The sequence below is a fragment of the Nuphar pumila genome, chromosome 14 (genome assembly GCF_984573655.1).
Source record: "Nuphar pumila chromosome 14, dmNupPumi1.hap1.1, whole genome shotgun sequence".
NCBI lineage: Eukaryota > Viridiplantae > Streptophyta > Magnoliopsida > Nymphaeales > Nymphaeaceae > Nuphar > Nuphar pumila.
The window spans coordinates 48938922-48965821 of NC_143262.1; the positions used below are offsets into that span (position 1 = coordinate 48938922).

General features: G+C 38.2%; 1 protein-coding gene across 3 annotated transcripts in view; it reads left to right on the forward strand.

Moving 5' to 3' along the window:
* The window catches only part of LOC149816807 (AAR2 protein family), a 140822-nt gene that overhangs the window by 70987 nt on the left and 42935 nt on the right, over positions 1-26900 (forward strand). Inside the window, exons 10-11 of one of the 3 annotated variants that reach the window (XM_089987091.1) lie at positions 16932-17072; positions 17155-17211. The exons of 1 other annotated variant lie outside the window; for it this stretch is intronic. In XM_089987091.1, the coding sequence (XP_089843217.1) occupies positions 16932-17072; positions 17155-17211 (198 nt within the window). The remainder of the gene's footprint in view (positions 1-16931; positions 17073-17154; positions 17212-26900) is intronic. One more of the 3 variants, XM_089987092.1, reaches the window with a different exon arrangement.

Consider the following 26900-nt stretch of genomic DNA (forward strand, 5'->3'; position numbering starts at 1 on the left):
TCCATAACAAAAATTCTTTTCAAAACAGATCACATAGGCAACGTAGGTATCTCATAACAAATTTTTTTTCTTCAAACAAACACATAGGCAACATAGTATTCCTACTAAAGATTTTTTTTTTCAAACTGATTTACATAGGCAGCATATGCATTAAAAAACAGATTTTTTTTAAACTACACACATAACATCATAGGCATTTTTAATGCAATTTTTTTTTAAACTACACACATAACAACGTAGGCATTTCTATTGCATTTTTTTTTAAACTACACACATAACAGCATAGGCATTTCTAATGCAATTTTTTTTTTAAACTACACACATAACAACATAGGCATTTCTAATGCAGAATATATATTTTTTAAACTACACACATAGGCAGCATAACCTTCACTATGATATTTTTTTTGAAATCTAACCACATATGTAACATAAACATTCACTACAGATTTTTTTTTTCCAAAATCTAGACATATTGGCAGCATGGACATTCACTACAGAAAATTTTCTTTTCGAAATCTAATCTCACAAGCACTGCAAAACACACACACACTCGTCTACACATGCTGCCAACAGGAGAGAGGGTCGAGTTCCTACCTTGAATTGCTATACGGCAGGTATAAGTCCACAAAAACACACAACCTGAACCTCCAATCGACCTCAAGGCTGCAGCAGCCCTGCTGCAGCTCGTCCTCTACTTTGAGGATACCAAAAACACTGCAGCTCGTCCTCTACTTTGAGGATACCAAAAACAAAAAAAGAAGAAATAATAAGAGGATGAAGAAGAATCAAGGAGAAGAAAAAAGAGAGGAAGGGCCGGCCTACCTTGGTCGGTCCTCCCTCTATGCTCCTCACGGCAGGGGTATCCTCCCACGCAGAAGCACCGGAAGGGAGAGGGGCAGCTCCACGGCAGGGCAACACGAGGAAGAGGGCGGCGGATGGAGGTGGCACATCACTGCTGACGTCAAAGGGAGAGGAGGGAGACAGAGTGCATGGAGAAGAAGAAAGGGTTTGGGAGAGAGAGAAATCGTGAAAATGGAGAGGGATTAAAAGAGGGTGGATCTGGGTCAAGTGGCACCGGTCTGGGTCTGGACCGGATCCACCCAGGATCCAACCAGATCCTCCCAACTAGAGTGGGTTTGGGTCTATGGTTGACTCTCTAGTTGAGCCAAACTAGTTGCCTCAACTAGAGAGGAACCAACCTCCTAAAGGGCTTAGCCACTTGGCTGTGTCTGGCTGACCCTAGCAGGGTTTTGTTAGTTTGGATCATGGATCCGACCCGCACCACATTCCAAGGATCCACCTAGGGATGCGTCGGCGGTGGCATGCTTGTAATTTAATTTTATTACTTGTGTAATGTTATACCATGTACTACACTTATAAATAACAAGTGAAAAGGGAAAACCCTATTGCCGCCGACTCCTCTCCTCTCTCTTTACCTCATCTTTAACTCTTGCAGGTTGATATTTCTGACATGGTATCAAAGCACAGGCGCGGAAATTAATCATCTAGAAGGCCTATAAGGACCAACACGTGCTTCTTAAGGACGTAGGCTCTATTTCTGTCTCTTTTCCTTAATCAGATTTCTTTATTTCTCTTTTTCTTAATCAGATTTCACGTCATTCTAGTTTCTCTTTCGATTCATTTCATTTTCAATATTTTTCTGGTACGCATGTCTTAATATTCTCTTTCGATCCTTTCAGTCTGCCGAACCTTTTTTTTTCCCAAAATATTTCTAATATTTTTCTGGTTCGCACGCCACTATTCCTTTGATATTATTTTCAGCACACAACATTGCTGTTGCTTTTTCTCTGTGTAACGTGTGTGCTGATATTATTTTCAGCACACAACATTGCTGTTTTTTTCCTCAATATACTGTTAGTACAGTCGGCATTCAATATTTTTCTGGTTCGCACGTCACTATTCTTCTGTGTAACGTGTGTGCTGATATTATTTTCATCACACAACATTGTTGTTTTTCCCTTAATACACTGTTAGTACAATTTGGCTTCTCATTCTTCATATAATCCATGGATTCCAAGTTGAACCCTAGTTTTCTTACTCACCTCATGACCCACAAGTTATCCCATGATAACTACTTACTTTGGAAACGTCAGATTGTGCCTTTTATTCGCAGTCATGGTCTTTATGGGCATCTAGATGGGCGATCACCCGCCCCACCTACACATATCATGCAAGAAATAACAGGTGAAGATGAGAAGGTGAGTCAACTTCGAACCACCAATCCTGCTTATGACATATGGGTACAACGGGATCAGACATTAGTTGCTTACATAACTTCCACACTTTCTGATCGTGTTTTACAAACTATTTCTGATGATCAATCTGCTGCCGAGTTGTGGAATGGACTAGCTCATTCCTTTTCTCAGGTTTCCGAATCTCGAGCTTTGCAACTCAAGTGGCAATTCCAATCCATGCGAAAAGGAAACAAATCTATTACAGAGTTCATGGGGGATGTCAGGGTGATTACAGATCAGTTAGCTGCCATTGGAAGCCCTGTATCAGATAAGGATATGGTACAACAGGTATTAGGTAGCCTTGGACCTGAATATCGCATGTTTTGCACGACACTCCAGGTTGTCTCAGTTCTTCCATGTTTTGATGATCTTCAATCTAAGCTTTTGCAATATGAGGTCAGCTTAAATCAGCAACACGCGTCAGATGATGCTCATCCTATGATGATGACACATACGCCTATTCAAACAAGAGTCTTATTTACTCCTCCTCGTCCCAATGGAACACCTATGAACAAAGGAGGATTACTGCCTACACCAGGTGGAGGAGGTATTGGTTCAGGCAGTGTACCACGAGGGGGATGTGTTCCTACTTGTTTTCTATGCAACAAGCGGGGACATGTTAAAGCAAATTGTTGGTACAATCCTCAGAACCAGAACAAAACAGGGAGGCCAGATAGTAGGCCAGGGCATAAGGCAACTCATCAGTTTGCACATACTCCTCAGGGACAGGTTCTTCCACAGGACGTACAAAATATCCTTATGACTACTTTCAATCATATGAACTTGTGCCAAAATGATGAAGGTATATGGTATATTGATTCAGGGGCAACAACACATGTTACTTCTGATGCAGGTAAATTTTCTCACTTGAATCCTTACACTGGAAATAGCACTATAGTCATAGGAGATGGATCTCACCACCCCATCTCTCATACTGAAAACATCTCCCTTTCTTTGTCTGAATCTCAATTACCCTTGTCAAATGTCTTACTTACACTTGCTATTCAAAAGAATATTCTATCTGTGTCAAAATTAGTTGATGAAACAAATTCTTCCGTTGAATTTACTCCTTTTGTTTATCTTAAGGATCTTCACACCAAGAAGACGCTAGCTAAAGGTGATCAGCGCGGGAACATGTACGTCTTTGAAGAATCTCATGTGCCTTTGAAGACGTAGTCTTCCGTAGCCGTGGCTTCTTCAGCTTCTTCCTTTCTAATATTTTTGAGTCGATCTACAGATCATAGTTCTTCATCTAGGGTCTTGAAACTTAATAAGCAGACTTATGGCATCTTCGTTTGGGTCATTGTAGTCAAGTTTTTCTTGACAAGTTGTCTGCTAAAGGTTTAATACCCGCAGTCAGTTTAGAGTCAAAATGTCCAAGTTGTCACTTATGCAAAAGTCATGTACTTCCTTTTCATAGTATCAATAAAAGAGCAACAAAGCCTTTTTGAGATTATATGCTCAGATGTTTGGGGTCCTGCGCCTACTGTAATATCCGGAAGAATTAGGGCATATTTAGTCGATTTTGGTCTAGGACCCGATATCCGGACCCATAAAGGAATCAATAAATAGGTGTAAAATTCGGATTTTTATAATAAATGTAATTAGGTAAATACTTAGGTATTAGGGTCGGATCCACAGTTGGACCCGCAAGGATCCAACTGAGGATCCATTAGCCCAGAAAGACCCGGATCCATGCACATGTTGGATCGGGTGTTGCGGGTCACAGGGTTTGGACCCGGACCCGAGTGCGAGCATTATGAAATAAAAATCAAGGATCGTGCCTCAAGCACGATTCTTGCATTTCAAGGAGGCGAGAAAGGTGAAAGGGGGAGGTTACGCCGAACGTAACCAACCCCTCTTTTCTCGGAAGGAGGTGGAAAGGGGGGGGAGCTCGACATTTAAAAAGGAGGGGAAGCCCCCACATTCAGGTTTTGTTTCTCCCACTCGACCTCCCTCCCTCTCACGACCGGTGCGCACACAGTGGAGGAAGGAGCCCTTCACGGCAGGAGCTTCGACCATCTGCACCTGTCAAGGCTCTTGCGAAGATCTTCCCTCACGGCAGTAGGGGGGAAACGCCATCAGCCTGCACCTCTTCGCGACGGGAGCCTCCAGCCACCGGGAAATCACCGTAAAAAAGTACGGCTATTCTCGGAAATGGGTGAGGGATCGAGCGTGGGTTCGATCTTGTATGCGGGTTTGAGGAGAGAGAGGGTCTGGGAATAGGATTTCGGATTCTTGCTAGTGTTTTCTTTCAAGAAACGATAAGGGAAAAGGGGTTTATGGGTAGCGGTCTGGGTTGGGAAATGATGCTGGTCCAACCCTAAATCCTAAGGGTTTTAATTTGGCCGACATGGGATCGGTGGAGGGCAAAGACAGCCGGTTACGACAGCCCAGTTCTTGCTGGGGATACCCGGATTTGGGGGTTCTTTAGCCTGGAAATCGATGAGCACAGGCTGGGTGTGTATGGGTGTGTTGAGCTAGAGTCCTTTGCTATATTTAGTATGCTCTGATTTGTAGTAAATTCCAGTATGCATAATATGATAATTTCTTTGGCCTACCTGAAATTATTTGCTCAGAATATAACGTGGGAACGGTAGTTTAAAAGCAGGAAAAATCGATGAAGTTGAGGGTGTATTTAGATCATGTTTCTTGTTATTAATACGATGAAGTTAAATCTTGTTATTTCTACATGCGTGAGAATCTGCTGTGTCTGAATTTACATGTTGTACTCTTGAAATTTAGAGGAAACAATGGAAGATTATAGTTGCTGTGTCAAATCTGTTATCCTATAATAGAAAAGGTTGGGTACAAGGGTTGCACAGATGCTGTAACAGGCATGGCAGCAGCTGACCCGTCGGATACATTCGATGGGTACCGATGGCTGCCATTATTAGCATTTTTTTTATGCTACTACTGTCTCTCCATGGTCGGCTGCTAATGGGGGTTTCTTTGTATAAAGACCACCAGCCGTAGGGGATTAGCCTATTTGTTTCTTTTCTGTTTTTTTTTATAATGGTGTATGTGTAGTAATATGAGCAGGGGATGTGCTGGATGCTCTCATCTAGCTAGTACAGCCAGCAGTCTAAGTAGTGTAGACTACTTAGACAGTAGGACGAAAGGCCGAGTGTGGCAAGCCTAACTACTTCTTATAGTAGGTGCTGGGATTTTACACCATTCTGATGGATGGATGAATGATAGTATTTCATTTCATGATATTTAAATGGGAGCTTGGTTAGTATACTGCTGTTTGTATTAATTAGGAATGCTTGTGGAAATATGTGACAAGTTACATGGAAGTATGTATTGTTTAAAGCGTCATGTGCATATATGGATCAATGTGGGTTTTAAAATGTGATATCATGCATGGATTGTTGTCATGAATTTATGAACGATGGATGAATGCATAAGAGGTAGGGGGTGTCATAGAGACACTTGTACATGGATAGTACATGCATATGGTGTGGTAATTTGTGCACTTTATTAAGAAAGTTGGTTTTGTTTCCACATTGGCTGCATCACTTACACCACGTAAGATGGTGGCAGACTACTACACTGTTCACATGGTATTCGTGGGCGGGAGTCCCATATGAGTTCTCGCAGGGGTGTATGCGAGCTTTACACTTCACTTTTACATAGGGTGTTGCAAAATTTAGAACTGAATTAAATAAACACAAAATAAAGAACAGTGTAACTTTTGATCTGAGGTCATCCGTCTGGAGAATGGAGATCTTAGAGTTTCCAGTCCTGGGGAGGCTGTGAGGATACAAAAACTCTGTGTGCGTGGATTTTTGGTCCCCAGAACCCGATATGGAGGTTCTTTCTCCTGGCCACGGTTTTAGGGAGAACCCGCCACTTTACCCGGGAGTGGTGGTGTTGGTCACAGCTGTGAATTTGTTTGGTACCAAAGGAAGTGACACTTGTGGGCGTGGGGTGTCCCTTGTGTCCCCGACATTAGATGTGGAGGTCTAATGTTCCGAGGGTGACTCGGTCGAGGGCTAGGTTGGAACCCAGTAATAAAATACCAAATGGTGTGCTAATTTACCCTGGGAACCTACTTGACCTCGGGGTTTTTACCCGTGTGGTGTATCCGCGGGCGATGGAAATTTCAAAGAGAAACCTAAAGTTGTATGCATTAAATAAGGTCATGCATATGGAAAGAAAACTCAAACTTAAATATAAGATAATAAGGAAGCCATGCATTTTCTTCTTTACACTAAGTCATGCATCAATTGAAATGATCTCTAGTTCATGATATGGTAAATGTATGCAATTCATTTCTTAAAAGCATGTTGAAATGTTTTATTATTGCTATGTGTTACTGTCTTACTGTCCTTTAGCCGTGAGTATGAATAATCTGTTACACTTATGCAGGATCGGATGTTGCATGTTGGTTGTATCTGAACTCACTCAAACCAACATATGAAATCTTACTCATGATCTTTGTCTCACCTAATTTCCTTGAATTAGTAGTGCTCAGAATTTTGTTCTGACCCTTCTACTTCGTTGGTTTTACAGGAAATGGAGAGCAGTGAGAGATGAGCTATTCACTATGGATGGACGAGGTTCACATTTTGGAGTGAATAGTTTGGCAGTGGCAGAGGGATTTTATTTTTGTTTTTGACTCCATTGTTCTCTTCAGTTCTTGTACTCTTTGGTTGTATAAAGAATGGTAATAACAATTTACTTCGGTTCATAAATAAATGGTTGGTGTTGCTACTCATTAATGATGATTGTCAGTACTTTGTGGTGATGGGATATCCAATGGAAAGTGGAACTATGAGGACCCCAGATTCTTGGGAAGGTTTCTGTATATATATAAAAAAAAATTTTTTTTCTTGCATTTTTGGAAAGGAAGGAGTTGGGGTCGTTACACCTACTGCCTCTTTTTCTGGATCTCGATACTATGTACTCTTTCTTGACTCTTACACTCGTTTTAGTTGGATTTACTTCATGAAAAACAAACATGAGGTTTTCAAGTTGTTCAAACAGTTTCATGCACTAGTCCAAAACCAATTCAATACCAATGTTGTATATTTCCAGTGTGATGGGGGGGGGAGAATACATATCCCATGATTTTAGTGAATATTTGAAGGAGCATGGCATTACACGTAACATTTCTTGCCCTCATACCCCTTAACAAAATGGAGTAGCTGAGAGAAAACACAGGCATATTGTTGAGACAACCTTGAGCATGATGCATACTGTGGGTATTCCTTTCTCGCTTTGGACAGTGGCTTTCCATACAGTTGTTTACGTTATTAACAGGTTGCCCATGACCATCCTTGAAGATAATTCTCCGTATTTTGTTCTTTATAATTGCCGTCAATCATATGAAGAACTACATCCTTTTGGTTGTGTATGTTATGTTCATATTGATCATTCATTGAGAAATAAGTTTCAAGACAGAGTTGTACAGTGCAAGTTTCTTGGGTATGCAGATGACTATAAGGGATACAGGTGTTACGATCCTCATACAGGCAAAATTCGGGTATCTAGAAATGTTGTTTTTGATGATGAAAATTTTGACACTCTGGGTTCATCTTCCACAGATACACAAGATAGTTATGATCCTTGGCTCAGTGACTCACTTTTATATGACTCGTTGCCTTATGAGGATTCATCTTTATCGACAGACAATGAACCTTATACTTTCGATGTGGAACCACATATGGAAGATATTCCTCCTACAACAACATCCTCACATTTTTCTGGTCTTGTTTATTCTCGTAGAGTTCATCCAGTCAATGATGAGACTCCTCTACGACGTTCCACTCGGATTAAACATCCTATAGATCGCTGGCTAAGTTATAACAATTTCTCTTTGGATTTTCAAACATTTCTAACTAGAGTGTCCAAAGAAACAGAACCCTCCTTTTTTCATGAGGCTGTACATTCCCGTGCCTGGGTAGAGGCGATGAATGAGGAAATGGAAGCATTGCATGAATGCAATACATGGGAAATTGTACCAAGGCCAGATAACAAGAATGTTGTAGGATCCAAATGGGTGTACAAGATCAAGCACAAACCGGATGGCAGTGTTGAGGCTCCACCAAGATGTTCAAGGATCTTCAGAGAACGTTTCATCGTAGCTCGTCTGGTTGCACGAGGCTTCACACAACAATATGGGCAGGACTACGATGAAACGTTCAGCCCAGTAGTAAAACTGGGCACAATCAGGATTATCATTGCATTGGCGTTACACCATGGATGGTCACTCAGTCAACTTGATGTTAAAAATGCTTTTCTACATGGTGAACTAAAGGAAGACGTTTACATGGAGCAGCCACCTGGATATAGCATGCATGATTCATCAAATTGGGTATGTAAACTTCGACGCTCTCTTTATGGCTTGAAACAAGCTTCTCAATCTTGATTTGAAAGTTTTTCCACGGAGATCCAGCATCATGGGTTCACTGAAAGTGTTCTAGACCATTCATTGTTCATATTCAAAAGTGATTCAGCTATTGTTTGGGTGCTTATATATGTTGATGATATCATTATTACCGGGAGTGATGAGGATCACATATCTTGGGTTAAGTCTATGCTGATGGCTAAATTCAAGATGAAAGACTTGGATCCCTTGCGATATTTTTTGGGTGTGGAAGTTGATAGTCGACATGAGACTATTACATTGAGCCAACATAAGTACACTATTGATATTTTACTTGCTACAGGGATGGAGAATTGTAAACCAATTAGCACACCTTGCCTTCTAAATCATAAGCTAAGTGCTAAAGAAGGCACTGTTAAAATGTATCCATCCATTGTTGTAATTAGATATATTTTATATATATAAAAGATGATACATATACATATATGGTATATATGTATATGTATCCTCCTATTTATATATATATAAAATATATATTTTCCTTTTGTTTAGCCGTAGGGGTATTTTAGTCTTTTCCTCTGTTTTACGCACATTCACTTTATGAATGTGATTGTAATTTATTTTATTTTTCTTTTTCTTTTATTTTTTATTTCTTTTTTCTCAAGTACCAAAAGGTACCTTGGGGGGCCCACTCAAATAGACGTTGGGCCCCTTCCAACGGTCACATTTGTGACCGTTGGAGGGGCTCCAACGTCTATGAGTGGAGCCCCTCCAAGGCTCCTTTTTGTTGTTATAAATAGGGGCTCTCCCCTTTGTATTTCTTAATCCTTGAGGGAGCTCTTGCTCCATTGTAACGGGTTTTTTACCCCTTCTCCATTATTTCTTCAATGATATGCAACTTATGACTTTATGTCATATTTTTTCCTTTTTATGGGTTTTATGTGTTAGCACATTATGTGCTTGTGTTGTTTCCCTTTAATGGGTATATTTGCACTTCACGTGCATAGGTATGGGTTCATTATTGAACCCAATGTTTTTCAAGTCATTTTCTAACATGGTATCAGAGCAAGGTTGAGATCGAGTTGCTCTTTGGTGCATCGGGAAGCGTGGTATTCAAGAATTTGTTAAAGAAAAATGGTGAAGTATTCGTTTCTCTCTATTGTCTTTCTTATAGTTATTCGGTATGCATTCTATTTCTTTGAGTATTGTATGAAGAATGTAATATGTTCTTTTCTTTATGTGTGCTTTTTGTCATTATGTTTTTTTTGAGTTACTTGCTACTCCATTGAATCGTTTTTGTATGTTTTTCTTTGAAAAACTTTAAATGATAACTTGTTTGGCGAAAAATTAGATATATGATTGCACAAAACTTGCTTTAATGGGTCGGTAAAAATTTATGACCGTTGGAACTTTGAATTTACATTTTAAACCTAACCTTGTTTATGAAAATACCTTTATATGAATGTTTAGTCTTTAAAGAAAGGTATGTTAAGATTAAAATGCTTGTGAAATGTAGTTTTTTGAAAAATGTTTGGCATATATGAAAAATTCCATATTATGTGTCCGTTTTATATAAGCAACATTTAATTAAGAAAGTTTTTTTTATAATACCAGTTGAATTAAGTTTTAAAATGGTCTTATGGAATATGGTGATTTTCTTTCCATCTTTACACTCTTAAGGATGTTTTCAACATTTAGAGAGTTCTCTCTCTTTTCAATAAGAGACATTTATATTTTTATGTTGTGATTGTCTCTTGTGGGTTTTGGTGTTTGCCCTTTTGTTTGTTCATTAGTAAATGTTGTAAGTGCTTAATGCACTCTTTTGCTTTTCTGCATATTTCATTACAAAAGTTATGGTCTTCACTAATGTTTATTGTGTACTTATTTCATTAGGAGTAGGTAATAATCTATTAAGTCATGTTTTTTGATAAAACTTAAGAGTGTTAAATTTTTCCTCAATAAATGTTTACTTTTTATTTAAGCCATAGTACAATCTTACTTATCATAAGGTTTTGTTAATGAATCTATTTTGTTGGGATTTCTTCCACTTTAATGGAGTTTTCTCCTTCTTTGGGAGTTGTATATGTTTTTTGTTCAAACTCTCCTTAAGGAGCCTTTCGGTCCTTATAATCTTCTTGTGAGTATATACTCTTTTATGAAGATTTCATGATTGTTTATCATTTTTAAGTTGCAATAGTAGATTTCATAAGTTTTTCAAACTTCACCATCTTTATGAATGCCTATATTGGCCTAAGTTTGTTATTTTTAAACTTCACCAACTTCACCGTTTAATTGCACCTTATGTCTTTCATAGTTAAGGCTTGTTTGTTCCAAATCGGTTCATACACATGATGTTGCTTAATATTTCATGTTATGTTGCATAATAAGCCTTTTTTGGTGTACAAGACTTCTTTTGAAGATTAAGCATAATTCGTGTTTATGCAAAATTGTTTTGATGGATTATATTGGACCTTTGATTCAATTTGTTAATCGGTCCTCTTTGTAAAAACTTTTATTTGGAAAATGATTCCTTATGTGTTTATTGCCCTTTTGTGGCATTTATGTTTGTCCATCACATGTTATTTAATGCATCATTTATTTGGCCTTAGTATTGTTATATTAAAGATGTTTGTCGAGGTGAGTTATGGGCACCTCGTGTTGTATCATTTTTAGATTGTCTACCTTCCATATTATAGATGGTTGTTGAGGTGAGTTATGGGCACCTTGGGACTCTAAAATGATTTGTTATTTGATCTCTAATTATGAGTGTGTCACTCATTTTTTCTCTTGTGCCATTGATATTATGGATGCTTCTATGTAAATGTGATGGACATATGGTATTTGAAACCTTAAATGTTTTAAGGTACATTTAAAATCAAGATGTTTTGGGATTATAGCCCAACCTTTTATTTGTTTATGAATCTTATGAGTGCATTTGCACATTTGTGATTCCGTATGATGTGCTCGTTGTGCACATGTGTTCTTGTGTTTTTTCACAAGTGTTCTTGGTGTGTATGTTCACATATTTGTTCTAAAGAATATTATTTTATCGGTTGTAGTATCTTGTTGAAGATACGTTTTACTTGCATTTATTCCAAAATGCTATTATGAGTATTCTTTTTTAAAAGGAATATTGTTTCATTCGAGGTTTATTTTCATTACAAGTTTATTGCCTCAAAAGTTTTTTCCTTTTATGCCCATTATCTAAGTGTCATCATATGTAGACAAGAATTTTATTACACCTTCGTGTGTTTTTAGCCCTTTGTTGGCTTTTGCTCTCTTGGTCTAGTAGCTGAACACACTTATCTTGAGTGTTGTTATATGTAGACAAGGCACGTTGATTCACACCATGGTGTGTGATTTTAGCCTATGTTGGCGTTTGTGTTCTTGTTCTAGTCGCTTAGATGTTTGCCCATGGATGGCTTATTTCACTCATTTCAAGTGTCATCTTATGTAGACAAGAGATGTATTATGTTTTAGCCCATGGTTGGCTTATTACTCTTGTTCTAGTAGCTGAACATACTTGGTTTTAAGTGTATTTTTACGTAGACAAGAGATACTTTTTAGTCCATGTTGGCATGTATTCTCTTGCTCTTGTCGTAGATGCACTTATTTCAAGTATTATTATATGTAGACAAGAGGTTCGTTTACACACCTTTGTGTGTGTCTTTGGCCTTTAATGGCTTTATATTCTTGATCTAGTAGCTTATACACTTGATTTATGGGTTTTTGGAGGACTAATGAGGAAGTTGTTTGTAATGAATAAACTATTATTGAAATTTGCAAAATTCCATTCATGACTTGTATTTTTCAAGTAAATCATCTTTTTGATATGCATATCAAGTTGATTTCTTAGCATTTAATCTATATATTAAGTACTTATGGTTTTTGCCACCCTTATATGTAAAATGTTTTTTTTCAATTAAGTGTGACTTTCATAAATGTTTTTAAAAACCTTGTGAACTCTTGGGTTTATTTTGCCTAAAGTATGCTTGGAGACTTCGTTTCTCTTATTTGGAACTTCACTACATGTTTGAAGCATGTTTTAGTTCTTTGAGTATTAATTCATATAATGATTCGTATATGCATATGCTCTTTATGTCCTTTTTTGGGCTCTCATTCAATAAAGCATATGTATGTTATGCCTCTTCGTAGGCTTCTTGTGGTATCCCTTAGTGGATCATTTTGTTATTCCCCATTATGGGGTTATATTTGTCCAATGGTGGATCTTATGAATGCATTATGCATTCTTGCCATTTTTGCATAATTTGCTTCCGCTCATTTTGTTTTAACATAATGTATGATTTAGAAACTTTGGTTTTCTAAATTTTTCGTTTCATACTAAAGTAACTATCATATTATGCATAAATTTTGCACCTTGTTAGGAATGTTCCTTTTTGAGTAAGTGCAAAGATATTGTTTACTTGTTCTTTGTTGTTTTCTTTTCTCAGGATCTTGGAGATAGGACAAAGGGAAGTACCCTGGATGGTTCGGGAAATGGGTTCATCATTTGAAGACAATTGGAGGAAGGCTATTTCAAGTTTCATTGCATCCTTGCCGAAGCCTCGTGGAGTTTTGCCCTTTTTTCAATCTTTTCGTTTCCCTGCAAAGCTTGAGGGGGGGTGTTAAAATGTATCCATCCATTGTTGTAATTAGATATATTTTATATATATAAAAGATGATACATATACATATATGGTATATATGTATATGTATCCTCCTATTTATATATATATAAAATATATATTTTCCTTTTGTTTAGCCGTAGGGGTATTTTAGTCTTTTCCTCTGTTTTACGCACATTCACTTTATGAATGTGATTGTAATTTATTTTATTTTTCTTTTTCTTTTATTTTTTATTTCTTTTTTCTCAAGTACCAAAAGGTACCTTGGGGGGCCCACTCAAATAGACGTTGGGCCCCTTCCAACGGTCACATTTGTGACCGTTGGAGGGGCTCCAACGTCTATGAGTGGAGCCCCTCCAAGGCTCCTTTTTGTTGTTATAAATAGGGGCTCTCCCCTTTGTATTTCTTAATCCTTGAGGGAGCTCTTGCTCCATTGTAACGGGGTTTTTACCCCTTCTCCATTATTTCTTCAATGATATGCAACTTATGACTTTATGTCATATTTTTCCCTTTTTATGGGTTTTATGTGTTAGCACATTATGTGCTTGTGTTGTTTCCCTTTAATGGGTATATTTGCACTTCACGTGCATAGGTATGGGTTCATTATTGAACCCAATGTTTTTCAAGTCATTTTCTAACAGGCACTACTTATCATGATCCTACTTTGTATCGTCGAGTTGTAGGGATGTTACAATACTTAACATTCACTAGGCCTGACATAGCATACTCTGTCAATCAGGCTTCACAGTTTATGCATGCTCCTACATATATACATATGGAAGGAGTAAAAGGGATCCTTCAGTATTTAAAGAGTACGATTGGAGATGGCCTGATGTATACCAAGGACACAACTTATACGTCAGGGCATCGACTATTCACTTACATAGACGCGGACTGGGCTGGTGATCCTGACGAGCGCAGATCAGTTTCAGGGTATTGCATTCTTATCGACAATAATATTGTAACATGGAGTAGCAAGAAACAAAAGGCAGTGGCGCGATCTAGTACTGTAGCCGAGTATCGTGCAATGGCAGCAGGAACAACCGATGTTACGTGGGTGAGACACCTACTGCAAGAGTTACAAGAACCGATCTCGTCCTCTATGCTTCTTTGTGATAATCAGAGTGCTATTAATATTGCCTTCAATCCCATCCTTCATTGTCGCACAAAGCATATCGAGATTGATCAACACTTTGTTAGACAAAAGGTTGAAGAAAAAGAAATTGAACCTGCATATGTTCGGTCAGATATGCAAGTTGCTGACGTCTTTACTAAGGGATTATCCACTCATCAGTTTTGGGCACTCAAAGACAAGTTGAGCATGATCAAAGATCATACTCAACTTGAGGGAGGGTGTTAGTTTGGATCATGGATCCGACCCGCACTACATTCCAAGGATCCACCTAGGGATGCGTGGGCGGTGGCATGCTTGTAATTTAATTTTATTACTTGTGTAATGTTATACCCTGTACCACACTTATAAATAACAAGTGAAAAGTGAAAACCCTATTGCCGCCGACTCCTCTCCTCTCTCTTTACCTCATCTTTAACTCCTGCAGGTTGATATTTCTGACAGGTTTGACCTGCTGGGGTTGGCTGGACTGGGCGGCAGCCCAGGCCCTTCAAGGACGAAAATACCCTTGCATGAAAAAGAAACCCTATGGGTCTTTTGGACCCATTTCTATCTTTCTATATTTTAAGCATGATTTCTCTTCTTTATTTATAGCTTTTATATATTACAACTTTCATACTTTTGGTTGCATTTCTGCAAAAGGACTATAACCCTAACTAATCTTTTTTTTTTGTTATTTTTCATTTTTTAAAATCTTTTGATTGTTGAGATTTTCCCAAGATTTATCAAAAAATCTATAATGCCTTGAGATTTTGCCTTGCTGTTATATCAAATGGGTCTGTCCTTACTCAGTATGGACCATATTACTTTTTGATCTGCTTGTTTTCTAAACAAAATCTTACAAGTACACTCTCCATACTTTATTTAGTGGAGGACAACTGGTGGGTGAAGAATTTCTTATGTTAAGATAGGTTTCAAAAGAATCTCAAAATGAAAGGTCCATGTTGCACCAAAACTTTGCAATGAGAAAAGATCAAGCTTCTTTGAAACAATTCAATCTGAAGCATGTTTTCTAGTAAGTAATTATGACAAACCCATTTATGCAATCAAATAAAGAAAAAATCTCCTGCAGCTATGACTTTTGAAGTGGTCCACACCGAGTCCATACTCAACCTAGGGAATATTTATCAAACAAATTTATGCTTACTGAACCTACATAGACCCAATTTTCTACCTATCCTTGTATATAAACATCATTAGCATAACTCAGTAAGTTTCCTTTATGATAAATAGCTTTCTTAACATAAAAAAGTGGCTCTTGTAAGCTTTTCAATTTGCAAGTGTTAATATATAAGTTGAATGATAATATCTTACTCGGAACCATTAACCCATATGAGTCTACAATTTCAGTCAACCTATACCCTAACCTGAACTCAAATTAAACTGGATCAGGTTTGGGTCCAATTTTTAGATTCAATTAAGAAATTAGTTTGCTTAAAACCCAAGCCTTTTACACCCAAACCTGTTAACCTGTATCGGTCTACAGTTTCTGTTATTAAACCCATATCAGAATCCAAACCAATTTAGGCTGGATCTGAGTCCAACTTGTAGACCCGTTTTGAAACCAGGCCTAACAAAATCCAACTCGAATCAACCCAGTTACATCCCTACTTGCATACTATTTAGTTACTTCTTAGGGAAAAATGGCAACTTCACTTTTTTTTGAATTTATAACCTGAAGAAACCACACCCGGCATGAAGACCTGGTTGCGCTGGCTCAGCTTGCCATACCTACGGTCATCGTGAAATCTCCGAGGCTAGGACCCCTACCCCCGGGGCCTATGCTACTCATTGGCTTGCGCAGAAGGGTGACCACCCATGGGAATCGAACCTTGACTGCCCCGTCTAGCAGCCAAGGCCCCACCCCACTACGCCAACCCCCCTTGGGGCAAATGGCAACTTCACTTTCAAAACTAAAATTACCGACATACTTTTTGTAGCTTTTAGAACATGTATTTTTCTGTTTCTTCATGACTTATCCTTAAAACTAACTATATATTTTCAAAAGTGCCCATATTTTTAAGGAAACATTCGTAATTTCTATCAATTGAATGCTCTCCCTCTCTACATATATATGTATAATTGTATATATATGGGGTGAATATTTGGCACTAATGAAAGTATGGAACTGTTACGTACCAATCACCTTCATTTTTTTTAATCTTGTTGTAGATCAGGCCCTATTGACGTGATCTACATGGTTAGTTTATTGGGAAACTGGTTTTGAATAATGTGATTGTGACATGTAAACGGGTTTTTCATGGGCTTCAAAAATCAATGGACCACAATGTACCAAAACCTCACAACTCAAGAAATGGTTTTTACATCAGGAAAACAGGATGTAAGGTTAGCAAACAAATCATGTTGAACACATCTATATAATGGGATAGAGTTGCTACAGTTTGTACCTATGATTTCCTGCTCAATATTTCCATACATTTATTAGTACCAAATGCATTATCAGTATACTACTGTTAAGATTGTCTAAAGTGATTGAAATTTCTTTTCCAATAAATAGTTTTATATTATGTATAATTTACAAGGTGATCTACGTATTAATAAAAGTTGTGGATGTGATGTAGTTTATCAAGGTTCTATATTTCCAAATAAAACATGGCTTCTGCAAGAAAGATGGAAGTGCAACTAGTTGGGAAAAGGGGGCTTCTATACTTTTGGATGATAAATGGCTTTCTATGAACAATTTTTTGTATCACGTTTCCAAGGTAATATCTTATTGGTTGCAAACTCTAAGAGAATGTTATTCATGGATTTCTTCCCACTAATGATGTATAGTCATGGTTATAGGATTTTTTCTCCATTATAGAGGACGCACTTGTTGTCGATAGTGATATTCTAGAATGGGTATGTATTCAAAAGATTTATTATATTTAGTCCTTTGATTCTTTCCAATTTTTATGTTCAAGATAAATTTTATGTGGTATAAGCTTGTGACTGTTGAAAGTTTGCTGACTCATTTGGTAGAAAAACCTATAGCGCATGGGTGAAAAACATAATAACACTAATATTTTCTCAAACTTTGAAATTTAGTATCTATAATTGGACTCGAAGTGTATTTATGATCTTCAAAAGAAAAGCCAGATACAAATCAACTTGGATCTTACATGATTATTTCCTTCTCACAGTTATATTTTGAAGATTAGTAATAGACCTCAACTAAAGTCATTAGATAGATGATGATCTTTTCATGAGCCTTCTTTTAGATCACATTCTCTAACTCTTAATTTCTTTTGGCTCTTTAATGCAATGTGTATTATTGAATTTGGGAAAATACTTTGCCAAATCCCAGTCAGGTTAGCTGTAGGTCTTATTGCTATATATCTGGTTACTGGCCGGTGCTTCTAATCAAATCTGAGTTTCCCTTGGTCTATAACCAATCCATTTTTTACCCCCTTTTTTGTTTTTTTTCTTTTGTAGAAGCCATTTTTGATCTGTTCTATTCTATCTAGTAGGACAAGTGTCAGACATGAAATGATCTGGCAAACATATTTATACACATATCATAAAATTACAAACAACAACAACAACAACAACTACGCCTTCATCCCAAAACAATTGGGGTCAGCGATATGAACCAAAAAAGAAATTCATTTTGGGTCTTCCACATGAATCCTTTTCCTCCAATCATTTCTATCCAACGCCATGTCCTCGGTGAGGTTCAAAGCATTCATATCCTTTCCTATCATCTCCATCCAAGTCTTCCTAGGCCTACCCCGACCTCTTTTAACTAATATATTTTTCCCATTTCTCCAACCTTCTAACTGGAGCATCATTAGGCCTTCGCCGAATATGTCCAAACCACCGTAAACGATTCTCTCGCATCTTATTTTCAATGGGTGCAACACCTACCTTCTTACGTATCTCTTCGTTCCGAATCTTATCTTTTATTGTATTTCCACACATCCATCTAAGCATCCGCATCTCAGCTACACTCATTTTTTGAATATGATGTCTCTTGGCAGCCCAACATTCCGTACCATATAGTAAAGCGGGTCTAATAGTCGTCCTATAAAACTTTCCCTTCAACCGCAATGGCATTCTACGATCGCACAGCACTCCAGTAGCACTTTTCCATTTCATCCACCCAACCTTTATCCTATGATTTACATCTCCATCAATTTCTCCATACTTTTGAATGATGGATCCCAAATATTTGAAATAATCATTCACCGGTATATCTTGCTCACTAAGCTTCACTACACTCCCATCCCTACTTCGTTGCTTACTAAACCGACATTCCATATATTCAGTCTTACTCTTACTCAACTTAAAACCTCTAGCTTCCAATGTCTGTCTCCATAATTCTAACTTGGCATTAACCCCAGCTCTAGACTCATTAATCAAAACAATATCATCAGCAAACAACATACACTACGGTACATTTTCTTGAATTGATCTCGTAAGCTCATCCATCACTATCGCAAATAGGAAAGGGCTTAAAGCAGATCCTTGATGTAACCCAACCGTTATCGGAAAATTGGTTGTCACCCCTCCACAAGTGCGGACATTGGTTACTACTCCTTCATACATATCTTTAATTATACTAATGTACTTGAGAGAAACACCTTTCTTCATCATTGTCCACCAGAGAACGTCTCTAGGTACTCTATCGTATGCCTTCTCCAAATCAATAAAAACCATATGCAAATCTTTGTTCCTCTCTCTATATCTTTCAATAAGTTGTCTAAGAAGATGTATAGCTTCCATAGTTGATCTTCCAGGCATAAAACCAAATTGATTCTCCGATATCATGACAACCTTCCTCAACCTAGACTCAATCACCCTCTCCCAAAGTTTCATAGTATGACTCATGAGTTTTATACCACGATAGTTTGTGCAATCTTGTATATCACCCTTATTCTTATATAAAGGCACCAAAGTACTCTTCCTCCACTCATTAGGCATCTTAAAATTGCATTTTAAAAATATGCATTGAAAGTAATGGGTTCGATATGTACAGATCTAATCAGATAGCACTGCAGTCTATCCACCTTTTACCCCTTTTTTGTGGAAGCCAATTTTGATCTGTTCTATTGTTTGTTGTAGGACCAGTGTCAGACATGACAATGATCCATATGTGGCAAGCATATTTATACATCTACAAAACTGCATTTTAAAATTATACACTAAAAGTAATTGGTTTGATATGTATAGATCTAATTAGCTAGAGGTTGACAATGTTATGCAAGATGATAGATAATAGAACAAACCAATGAATATTTGTTATTGTCAAAATAAGTCATCATCAGTATAGATAATAGGAATGAAAGAAAACGTGAAAGCACAATGAGCTCCAAGAAGGTCTGGTAAGTTTGCCTATCTTGGTAGACTCGTTATACCAAACCAGCTTTTCTCCAAACCACTCCAGCAAAAAGATGAATAGATACTTGAACTCTTCGATCTATCATATATGGGCTGTCACATGTACACTTCATTTACCATGTAAGGAAATAGGTGTAAATAAAAAAAGCACCTTAAAAAATCTCAACTTCAAGAGACCTCTGTGAGAAGTTGCCGGAGTTCCCCACATCGAACCGGTAGAACTTACACTTAAAATCAAATCCTCCCTCTCTTTCCTCCTAAAGGTCTAAGCTTTTTCAAAAAATATACCTCCCTTTTTCTCCTATCCCACATTTATAGATGAGATTTTTTAACACGAGCAAACCCTTTAACTCCTCTCAAAAAAATGCTCTCTTATTGTATGAGAAAGCTAGCTATTTTCCTTGTAATTATAAATAGGATTATTAAAAGCTAAGGATACTACAAAGGAAACACAGACTTATACACCTAGTTTCCAAAAATGAGATTTTCTGTAATGAATCCTCAAGGATTCAAATATAGAATGCCTACTATGGCAAGAGCACAAGAACAACCCACAAAAGGGGCACTCACAAGTCCAACACAAGAGCACACACTTAAAAAATATAAGATTTATTCATTAAATATGCATTAGGAAATGCATAAGATATAGAGGGGCAAGATGTCCCTATTTATACACAAACGAGGGCCTAAAGAGGGTCCATTATAGCCATTGGCGAGGCCCCAACAACTATTTGGTCCTTTGGACCATAATGCCCATACCAAAATAATAAAAAACAAAAAATAAAAATAAAAGAAATAAAAAATAACAATTCTGCCCTTAATGGGCAGGACCTATTACATATGCAGAATTATAAAAATACCCCTAGAGTGTTTACCTATTACAAGAGAGGAAAAACACCTGTGTGTGTTTGTGTGCGCATGCGCGCGTGTATGTGAGTATATATATGTATCTACATAAATATTTATATACAACATACTTTAACAAAACACACATGCTCAACACAACAACCCAGCAGCATGGTGAACAAAAGAGACCAGAAAGACAGAGAGACATGGCCGAGAACAATATATACACAAAGAGGGAGACAAAGTCAGGCAGAGACAGACAGGTGCAGACCATAAGTGCGTGGGTTTGGGCAGAGATGGACAGGCAGAGGCCACGAGTGCATGGGTTTTGCAAACCAATTTTTGCAGATATACATGAGAAGCTTGTCCAAGCGGTTCTTTTTTTTATAGGCAAGCTGTGGTTAGGCAGACCCACACTAGTTATACATGGTACCATTGGCTTTTGAACTTGTAACGGCCCGTCACAAAGTGACACACACTAATTGTAATGAAATGGTAGGCTCCCACGAATGCACTTGAATCTCTCAAACGGAAGTATCTAAAAGATACTTTAGACAAGACCCATAAAAGGGTATAAATGGAAAAACATAAAATAAATAACACTTTATTTATGAGAACAAAATGCTTAAAAAGCATTTTACAAGGAATAATATACATAAGGGGATGCACCCCTATTTATACAAGAGGATTAAGGAGAGCTCATAAGGAGCTCTCCCTCTCGTCCAACGGCTAGACTTCTAGCCATTGGACTAGTTCCAACAGCTAGAGAGTTGGTCAAGTTTCAACCGGAACTTGACCAAACTAGATGTATCTAGTTCTAATAGAACTAGATACTAAAAAAAAAAAGAAAATTTAAAATAAAAATAAAAAACATAAATACAAAAATATATAATAATAATATTACTATATATATGCTTTTTATATTTTCACACTCCCCCTCAAACTTATGGTAAAATGAGCGAAAGTTTGTCCAAGATGAAGTGAAATCTGGGAGCCGTGAGAGGTTTGGTGAAGAAGTTTGCTAATTGGTATTTTGACGTAACATATGGCAGATCAATGGTTTCATACAAGTCCTCCTCTCTGACATAGTGACAATCCATTTCAATGTATTTAGTGCGCTCATGGAAAGTCCGGTTGCTTGCAATGTAGATTGCACTCTTGTTGTCATAATACATGCGTGAGGCTTGTGTTGCTTCAACTCCCATATCAGCAAGCAGTCGTCTGAGCCAAACAACTTCCATTGTGGTGGTTGTCATGACTTTATATTCAACTTCAGTGGAGGAAAGAGAAACCTTCTGTTGCTTCTTGCACCTCCACGATATTAGAGATTCACCTAAAAACACACAGAAACCAGTGGTGGAGTGCCTATTATTAGGATCACCTCTTCAGTCAGCCTCAATATAAGAAATTAAATCTAATGATGATGATGTAGACAAGAAGAGGCCTCGTAAAAGAGAACTCTTTAAATATCTAATAATTCGTAAAACCGCTCCTATGTAAACAAAAGTGGGAGCATGTTGAAACTGGCTAGCTGTGTATACAACATGTGTTATGTCTGACTGAGTGATGGAGAGATAGGAAAGTGCTTCAACAAGCTGTCTGAACAGAGTATGATCATAAAGATGCTCTCCATCATCAATTTTCATTTTAACATTGATCACTTCTGGAGTGTCCACCTTCTTATCATCTGTAATGCCAGACATGGAGACAATATCAAAAGCAAATTTAAATTAAGATATCAAATACCCACAAGGGAAATAAAAAACTTCAATTCCTAAAAAATATCTCAATAATTCTAAGCCAGGCATTTCAAAATAAGTTTTGATGTCAACTTTCTGTTTGTCGCCTCTGGTGATGATCATATCATCCACATGAAGAAGAAGAATGATGATACCTGCATCCGATTTCTTAATAAACAAGGCAGTGTCAGTCAAACAAGAATGAAATCCAATATCAGCCATAACATGACTAAATTTGTCATGTTAGGCTTTTGGGGCCTGCTTGAGGCCATAAAAGGCCTTTTCAAGACAAAGAATTTTGCCCTTAGGGATACTAACACCAGGCAGAGCGTCCATGTAGACTTTTTCAACAAGACTCCCATTTAAGAAAACATTTTTGACATCCATTTGAAATATAAGTCATTTTTTGATAGAAGCCAAGATAATTAAAGTTGTAACAATGGTCATACAGGCCACAAGGGCAAAAGTTTCTTCGTAGTCAATGCCATACTCTTGAGCGTAACCTTTGGCTATGAGTTGTGCCTTATATCTTTCCAGGGTCTCGTTACTTTTGGTTTTGATTCTATAGACCCATTGACAACCTATTGGTTTCTTTCCTACGGGAATGTCTTGGATAGACTAAGTGTTGGTGTAAGATCCACAATTTTTCAGATAAATTCTGAATAAAATTCATGAGGCATTTACCAGTAAAAATAACATTTTTTTTTTCAGAATGCGAAACGAATCAATTTCCACGAACCAGTTATACTTAGGATATTCGTCGCTTTGCGAATATATGCTCAAATACTCTGGAAGTCATAACTCTCTACTTGGACGAAATCAAGAGATTTCTTCAAGCCAACTTTTTTAGTTATGTCAATACGAAGGGAATGACGTACTCATATTTTTTAGGAAAAAAATTGCCGAAAACTCGACTTTTTTGCAGGACCCGCGAAAATATTTGTGGGACCCACAAAAATATTCCTTAGAAAATATTCTAAAATGTTCTGGAATATTCCTAGGATATTTCCAGAACCTTCTAGAGAATATTCTATGAAATATTCCTTCTAGATAAGATCAAACAATCATCTGGATAAAGATCAAACTGGATTTCTGAAAAAGGTAGGGGTATTAAAGTAAAAGAGCTTGTTTAGGGGCTAAGCAAGCTTGGCTATAAAAGGAGGAAAGGAGGAGAGTCCCCTTTAGAAAAATCGTCCCCCCCCCCCCCACCTTTGCCTCCTCCTTCGCTCTCCCAAACCTCGCCTACCTAGCCTAGCCCACCTGAGCCTGCCTGACCTGGTCTGAGCCTGCCTGACCTGGTCCTAGCTCACCCGACCTAGTCTGAACCCACCTGACCTGGTCTAAACCCAGTTGACTTGACTTGAACCTAGTTGGGTTTGAAGTCAAAGTCAAAGTCCCTTTTGGTCCCAGATTTTGGTTTGGATTTTTCTGAACCCAGACCTAGTCTTACCTCTCGAAGGAAGGATCAAATCTAGTTCGAAGCGTTGGAGCGTTTCAGAGCCGTTTCTTCCGCGATTTGAAGTAAATTCGCTTCATTGATCCATCTCTCAAGTATTTGCTTGTTTGTATAAAGCATATACTTTCTGAAGTAGTATCTGATCCTAGTTCTTGGTTGAGCCTTTTGAGACACTTCGGTGTTCAACCGCTCGCCTCGTAACTATCGTCGGATATGTATGTTCAACTACGCAGTATATGCGTTCTTAAAAATGATATCTCGCCTCAGTTCTTGGTTAGGCCCTTTAGAACACTTTAGTGTTCACCCGCTCGCCTCGTAACTATCGTTGGATACAGATCTTGGTGTATATCGTCTGAAAATGGGCCGCCGCGACTTATATCGCCAAGGCCATGTACTTTACCTTTGCCGTCGCGTCGTATGATGCCAAGGCTCCCTGCTTTATACAATTTCCGATTAATGCACTTTCGATTATGCATTTACATTACGTCATCGCGTTGAAAGATGCCAAAGCTCCTACTTTTTGCAAATATATATGTAAAATATTTCGTTCAGTTACACACCCTAAACAATAGTATATGCATTTCTTTTGCGCCGCCGCCATATAAAGCACAAACTTCTGCTTATATTATATATATGACGCGTAAATAAGCATTCAAATGGAGATCAACTCCAAATCGCCAATGCGATTCCCTTGCCGCTCCTCGTTCAAGATTCTTCTTGACGAATGAAGCCCCTGTTGGAAAGGCTTCGCTTTTTGGCAAAATGCTCTTTTCGTAAATACTAAGTCATTTACGTATGACCTGGTTATGACCCAAGGTTCCAAACAACCTTGATGGATGCAAGGTTCGCACAAATGGTGCACATCCATTTTTCGAGTTAAGCATAGCGATTTTCCGCCAAAGAGGGGAGATGCCGCTGAAATGGATAAAATAAACACACGCTTTCTCCGTCAAAGAAAGAAAGTGCTGCGAAAATTTCTGAAGAAACTAAGAATAGCTCAGAAAGAACATAGCAGTATACTCCATCATATAGCGGAGTGCTACCCCGTTCATGAAATCCTTTCTACAACGTAGAAAGGATCATCACACCACTGTCGATAGAGCAGGGGAGGTGCTAACGAAATGGTTGACAAAAGAGCTGTCAGAATTGGTTAAACGGTATAATGATGTCCGTTGTTAGAACGATGCCAAAATGACTCGTCTTTCAAATACCTTTAAGGGCACCTTGCTCGTAAGGGTCGCTGAGCTAGAGTAGAGGTTGCACCTTTACTAGGTTTGGACTCGTGCGTAAAAATACGCCGAGCAGCCGATCTATTTAGATCGAGTCATATGCATGCTCATTGAAAACGATTACACAACCAGACTCGTAAGGGCCGCAGAGCCAGAGTGCGTTGTTTCCACCCAGAAGCGGTGTGATGCTCGTGATGGCCGCAGTGTCGAGAGCGGTGTTCAGCATGCATATGAATAAGACTTAAGGTCGCATATACCCCACGGTTGAAAAACGTGTTAGGGGTATCCCCTTCAGTTGATGATTGTGTTGGTGCATACTGAATGGGGTCGGGTACATACTCCCGTAGTGCTGAGGCACAGGCTGCCTAAATGGCATGCAATATCTGTCCAAGTAATCGTAAGACTGGCAGACCCCTTCGAGAAATTATGCTCACTATGGAATGATAGTGATGATACAACCTTGAGTGACACGTATTTTATTTTGGACCTGATAGAGTCCACGATGACCTCAGTCACTCATGGGTTTTGGGGTCGTGGTTATCCTTAAGATCTAAGGATTGAACCCAACTACTGCAAGTAGAAGATGCATCCGAATATGGGCCTCGTAGATTCTCCCGGTTGAAACACATAGCCCTACTATGGATAGGGTCAACATGCCTCTAGGGTATCTAAAATATATGAAATAATCAACCCCTAGAACGTCGAGTTGATGCCCGTACAATGCTTCGCCCGTGTACCAAGGGTGGAAGAGGTTAAATATCGAAACAATGCATTAGCTTAGGTTCAACGATGCTTGAATGTATGAGTGAATGAACATTATTGAGTCAGTCCTGCATAACCTTTGTGAATGTGTCATGATCGGTATACGACTGGACTGACTGGGCAAAGACCCCTCTTGTATCCCGCATGACTAAGTGAAGCTCGAGAAGCTGTCCTTAGTTGCGTGAGATACAAATGTGCCAAGTATGAAGACTTGAGCACAATATTCGACCCGGAAGAGGTCAAGGCTAAGTCATTAAGACTTGAACGGTTATTCAAATCACAGCCCTGAAGAGGCTTGTGCTAAGTCGTGAAGACTTGAGCGGATGTTCAACTCATAGCCTTGAAGAGGCTCTTGCAATATACGCTAAGTCTTGGAGGTTTGAACGTCGTTATTGCGAACTGCGACCCTGAGTGGTCAACGCTTTTATTTGAGTTGAACGGATACATGATTGCTTGCTTACCAGACCATCTGTGATTCTGACCCCGTTTTATGTGGATTTCAGGTGTTGGACCTACGTTGTGATATGCGGAGCAAGGCGGCATCGAGTTCCAGGGTTTCTCTAGACATAGTTGTACTGCTTTCTTTTATTGAACCTACACTGCTTTTCCAAGCAGTAGTGTTGTAATAAACATGTGGTTTTTGATAAAATAGAATACTTTGGTGGTCAATGAGTTGCTCGACCACATACCTGTAATATGCTCAGAGTTTTCTAAAACTGACGATTTATTATCGTCTGATTCCGCTGCTAAAAGCTATTCTAAGTTCCGTTGCAAAGAAAAAAAAAGAAATTCATAAAAATTTTAACTTAGCTTTGTTTTGGAAATCCGGGGCGTTACATTCAATTCAGTTTTCATGACTTTAATCCATTCTGTATGATTTTTTGCTTCAGAATAGGATGAAGGTTCAACATAAAATTGAATTAATGCAAGGGCTGTTTTGTATTTAAGGGAAAAAGATTCATAAGACACAAATTTTCTAGGAGGTCTAGAAATTCTAGAAGTCCTTCTCGGGGAGCTTCAAAATACTTTTCTAATGCACATGGAGGGTGTTGCTCATAATCTCTTTGTCTCGAGTATTGCAGACCAAAATTCTTGTAGATTTGGTCTTCGCTATTATTTTTGAAAGTAATAGGACTTGGATCATTGTCAAAGTTATATTCAAAATCTTCATTGAATTTT